The 5,169-nt window shown below is 18.0% G+C and overlaps 1 protein-coding gene across 3 annotated transcripts in view; it reads left to right on the top strand.

The window, feature by feature from the left end:
• The window catches only part of LOC102674100 (dnaJ homolog subfamily C member 9), a 29,755-nt gene extending 25,963 nt beyond the window's left edge, over positions 1-3,792 (top strand). For 2 of the 3 annotated variants that reach the window (XM_006624263.2, XM_006624262.2), the window contains one exon: positions 3,257-3,792. In XM_006624263.2, the coding sequence (XP_006624326.1) occupies positions 3,257-3,535 (279 nt within the window). In that variant the 3' untranslated portion in view covers positions 3,536-3,792. The remainder of the gene's footprint in view (positions 1-3,256) is intronic. The other variant, XR_004151628.1, reaches the window with a different exon arrangement.
• Positions 3,793-5,169: the final 1,377 nt, after the last annotated feature.

Genomic DNA, 5,169 nt, shown 5'->3' with positions numbered 1-5,169 from the left:
ATATATAAATATTATGATAAATATAAATGAAAATAAAAAATAATTTATTGTTGTTTATTATTTGAATTAAAATTTTATCAAAAGAAGAAAAAAATACATAAATTTAAGGTATTTTATAATATTTTGAGATAACAATGAAATTAAAAAAAAAAATAATAAAAGAATTTTCTTGAAAAACATTATATTGTGATGAATGAAATATTTACAAATCTTCAAATATATTTTATAAAATAATTTAAAAAAAAAATTTATAGATAGATTCAATTTCAGATTTATTATTTTTTTTTATGTATTTGATTTTTTTTCTTAATAAAAAAAGTATGAATGTTTATATTTTTAATGATAATATTAACATTTGAAAAATTATTTATTTAAAAATCCAATTATTATTTCATTATAATTTAATTGAATTTTATAATAAATGCATTTATTCTGTATATGACGAGTATACGTATCATTTTTTAATTTTAATTATGCACATAGATATACATTTCTAAAATAAAATTATCTAGTTACGAAAGAGATTTTGGTAAAGATATAAAATCTTTAGTTATAGCAAATGAATAAAATTTATTATTTGATTATTAATTGACAATTGAAATAAATGAATTATTAAAATTATAATTGAAAAATATTATTGTACATGTTTATATATTTATAAATGTATTTATAAATATTGATTGCTAATTATTTATTCATTTGATACTAATCATTTTAGTCAAAATTTAATTGAAGTTCTATTGATATATAATAAATTAAGAAAGAATTCAAATTAAATATATTATATTAGCAACTAGCAATATATTAAAGACATAATATATAATTCAAGTTAAATATCGCTTTGAAATTTGATTGCTAGATTAATTTTACGCCATTTTATTTTAATTATATATATTTTGTAATTATTAAAATTTGATTCTTTAAGTTTAAATTTAATCTAAAAATAGAGATGATCTCTGAACTGATTAAGTTTATATAATTTTATATTTATATCCAATGATGTAAAATTTAAATTGATTTGTTTTTTTATAAATATTATAAATATTATAAATATTATAAAGACTTAATATAAAAAAGAAAATTTTTTATTTTATTAATTATTTTATATTATATTACTGGATAAATTTTTAATTTTTTCAAAAACAATCTTCCGAAACAATTTTATTTTATATTTTCAATTATTTGATTTTTTTCATGATTACATTGATTTTTATTTTCTTTTTCATTGATTATAGTATTCTTATATTAAAAAAAAATGTTATTGTTAATGATAATAGATAATGATAATCAAATATTATAATTATAATTTTCAATCGTTAATCGTATCAAATATCCCCAATATTATATCAACTTTATTAATTTTTTTATTTTTAACTATATTTCTTGACTTCGAATAAGATCTTAACTTCAATTTCTGATCTAATTCTTGATTTTGATTAAAATAGTATTTGAAAAGCATTCTGATTGAATAATTCAATCGAAAACTAATCAATACTTTTCCTGCTGAATATTTATAAATATCCTTTCCTTAATTATATCATTTTGTAAAAATAAAGATGATAAAAAATCAATTTAATTCAGAAAAATAAAATTAATAATCTGTATTTTATATTATATTAAGTTAGTAATTTGTTAATTAGTATAATACCATAAACTAAATGTTTTGACAATATATTTCTATATTTCAATCTATTTCTATATTTTATTTTGATACATAATTCTTGATTATCTTTGTAAAAAATTTCTATTTTGCGATTTTGCGATATTTGATCACGAATGTAAAAAGTTATTAAAGAAAATATAGAATATCTAAGATATTCCTATCACATAAGGACAAAAATTTTTCTTCAAATAATCATTCACATAATATACATCTTCAAGAATTTTAAATAGATATATATCATTTGAATTTGACATAGTATCAATGTTTTAAAATATCTTTAATAGCAGTAGTTTCAAAAATTTATATCATATATTATTTATCTATTTTAATTTTCTATGACCAAAAGCATCATAAAAATCATCCATGCGAAATAATCATAAAATATAAAAATTTCTGTTGATCAAATGTCGTTGGAAAATTTTTTCACGTGTAAAAAATAGAAATGAGTATATTTTGTTAATAGTCGTTGAATTGGACCTTTATTATTTTCTATTTTTGATAACTCCTCGTTAAAATTACTAAACTTCTGTTAATTGACGAGCAGAAACCGAGACGAAAAGCAACGAAGTCTGATAATCTTGAGGATAGGCATATGGTTAAGTTTCGAAAATAGTTATGTGTATCATGAAGTGGTCATAAGTAACCTTATTAATAGATATATTGAAGCGCTTCTGCATAATCTCTGATTTATCAATTTCTTTGAGTTGCATTTGTTACGTATTTAAATTCCTTATTAATATATAATCTAATATAAAATCGTGAACATAATATCTTTACAAAAATTAATTCTTTTCTCACATGTTTCATTCAAAATGTTTTAGAATGGTTTATAAATTCAAAAATATATTTAAAAAAATAATACATATTTAATTAACTTTTTTATTTTGTTGCAGATATGTTAGTTATCGTATATATTATAGTTAATTGTAAAAATATTTTTACGTAATATTCTTATAAAGAAATTTACATATTTTTGAAAATCTGATTTTAATGAAAATTTGTAGAACAATATTTTTCGATGCAAAATCTGAAATCAACATGAAATTAATCCTCATTATTTTATGTTTTGTATACAATTACAAATATTTTTTTTAACAAAATAAATAGAACATTAAAACTAGAATATTTTATAATTTAATATTTTGCTTTATCACTATTACGAAGTTATATTTAAGAAAATAATACTGAAACTTCAAAATTATTTCTTTAAAATGATATTCCATTAATAAAAAAATTATATAATTATTATATACAATTAATATAATAATTAATAATTATAATTAATAATTAATAATTATTCTATATATAATTTATTATGGTCTATTTATAATATTTTATATAAAAAAAAATTATTATTGTTGATTTTAATTATTAATTGAACTCGTATAAAATATATAAATATTTTGTGATTAATTATATTATGTGTGATATTATAAAATTTTTTAATATAAAATAATATATCATCTTGTTTAATGATTCTCATTTTAATAAAAATCGTATTTATTAAATTATATATAAATTATTATATAAAAATATATATTATATAAAAATTATTAATTTCGAAAAAAATAATTTGTTTGCTTTTATTTCCAGTGGGCCAAAGAAGCACAAGAAGCTGAACGTCTAAATAAAATGCTAAAAATTGAGAACGAGGAAAACGCAGCTGCAAATAATTTAGCTTTAGCGATTCAGAATTGCAATGAGGCCCGAGCAAGTCAATCTGATAAATTTTTCGATTCTTTAATCGATAAATACGCAAATATGGCTAAGAAATCGACGACGAAAAAGAAAAACATGTTTGTAAAAACTGCAAAAAGCCCGAAAACTTCCAAAAGTTCGAAATCTCCAAAGAAAACCAAGAGGAAGGCGTAGAATAATATAATTACTGCACGAATCTCCCTCCAAGTTAGAATATTTGCACGATTTTTATAACTTAATTATTAATCATCGATAAGCGTACCATTATCCGGTACATCAATTAAAAGAAGACGAAAATGATTATATGTAAGTTTTGTAAATTCAAAACGTGTATATCGTCTTCTTAAACCATCATACTAATTATGCGGATCAATAATTAATTTCTTTATAATTTTATGTAGATATCATGTTCAAATATAAAATTGAAATTATCTGTTTTTATATTTATTATAAAAAATATGAAATAATATAATATACTCGGTAATAAGAAAAAGAAAAATTACTGAAATCATATTAATATTTAATTAAATATACAGTTATTGTATAAAAAAATATATCTTCACTTGATTTATTAAAATTATTTTAATTTATATATACTTCAAATTTTAATAATTAATTTTTGGATAAATATAGCATAGTTACCATTACACGGTAATATATACTCTACTTTATCGATCTAATTTATAGATTTTTTTCATACTTGTATGGTAAAACATTCTCAATAGTTTTCATTTATTTTTATTTATTATTTAAAAATTTATTGTAAATAAATAAGTAAACACTCTTTTGTGTATGTAATGCACTTTTTTGTAATTTTATTATATTAATCATTATTATTAGCATAATTTTTTAACTTAACAAGATATAGTGTAAATATGTAAAAATTAAAAAAATATATATAATAAGAAACAGAAAAATAAAATATAAAATAATAATAAAATAATAATAAAATATAAAAATAACACAATATATTAATAATAAAATAATTATAACAATAAAAACTTTTACTAAAAAATCCATGGGTATTATCGCTAATATTTAAATTAATTGATTTGTCATATCATTGCTCATATTGATCAAATATGGATTTACCATTATATCAACAAAAAAATCAAAGAAAAAAAAAAAGAGTGTAAAAAAAAAACTTATTTTCTTCTTTTATTAATTTTTTTATTTTTGTTAAAATAAATTTGATAAGTCATGATGCCGATAGCAGCGATGGTATGTTAATGTTTTTTGATCATTAGTAGACATGGTGTATATCCATCATAAATGATCGTTACGGTCATCTCATATTATGTCTGGTCTGATTTGAATAACCATACGTCAAGTAACTTTTAAATATCACCTTTTTCCGAAGCATAATTTAAAATAATTATCATACATAATAAGTTCGTAACCTTATTAATTTTAAATTCTTGTTTTGCTGATAGCTATCAATGATTCGTATTCATTATAACAGCATATATTAGATTGCAAATCATGGAAAAATAAAAAAAAATACAAATTTTGTAAATAAAAAATAAAAATGAAGAAAAAATATTTCGAAATATGATTGATCTTAAAATTTTAAAAAATTAGAAAATTAGAAAACTTTTGAAATTATAGATGTTTATAAAAAAAAGAAAGTAAAGTATGAAGAAAAATAAAATATGTTTATCATAAGAGATAAATTTTAATTTTAAATTTTTATTTTTTTAATTATCCTAATAAAATATATTTAAAGTATAATTAACTATAAACTATAATATATTTGTTAAACTATATTTTTAATAATCATAAAAAATCACATGAATATTGCTTTGATG

The sequence above is a fragment of the Apis dorsata genome, unplaced genomic scaffold (genome assembly GCF_000469605.1).
Source record: "Apis dorsata unplaced genomic scaffold, Apis dorsata 1.3 scaffold_1024, whole genome shotgun sequence".
NCBI classification, from domain to species: Eukaryota; Metazoa; Arthropoda; class Insecta; order Hymenoptera; family Apidae; genus Apis; species Apis dorsata.
The sequence above is the reverse complement of the archived record's forward strand: the minus strand, read 5'-3'. Positions and strand labels throughout refer to the sequence as shown.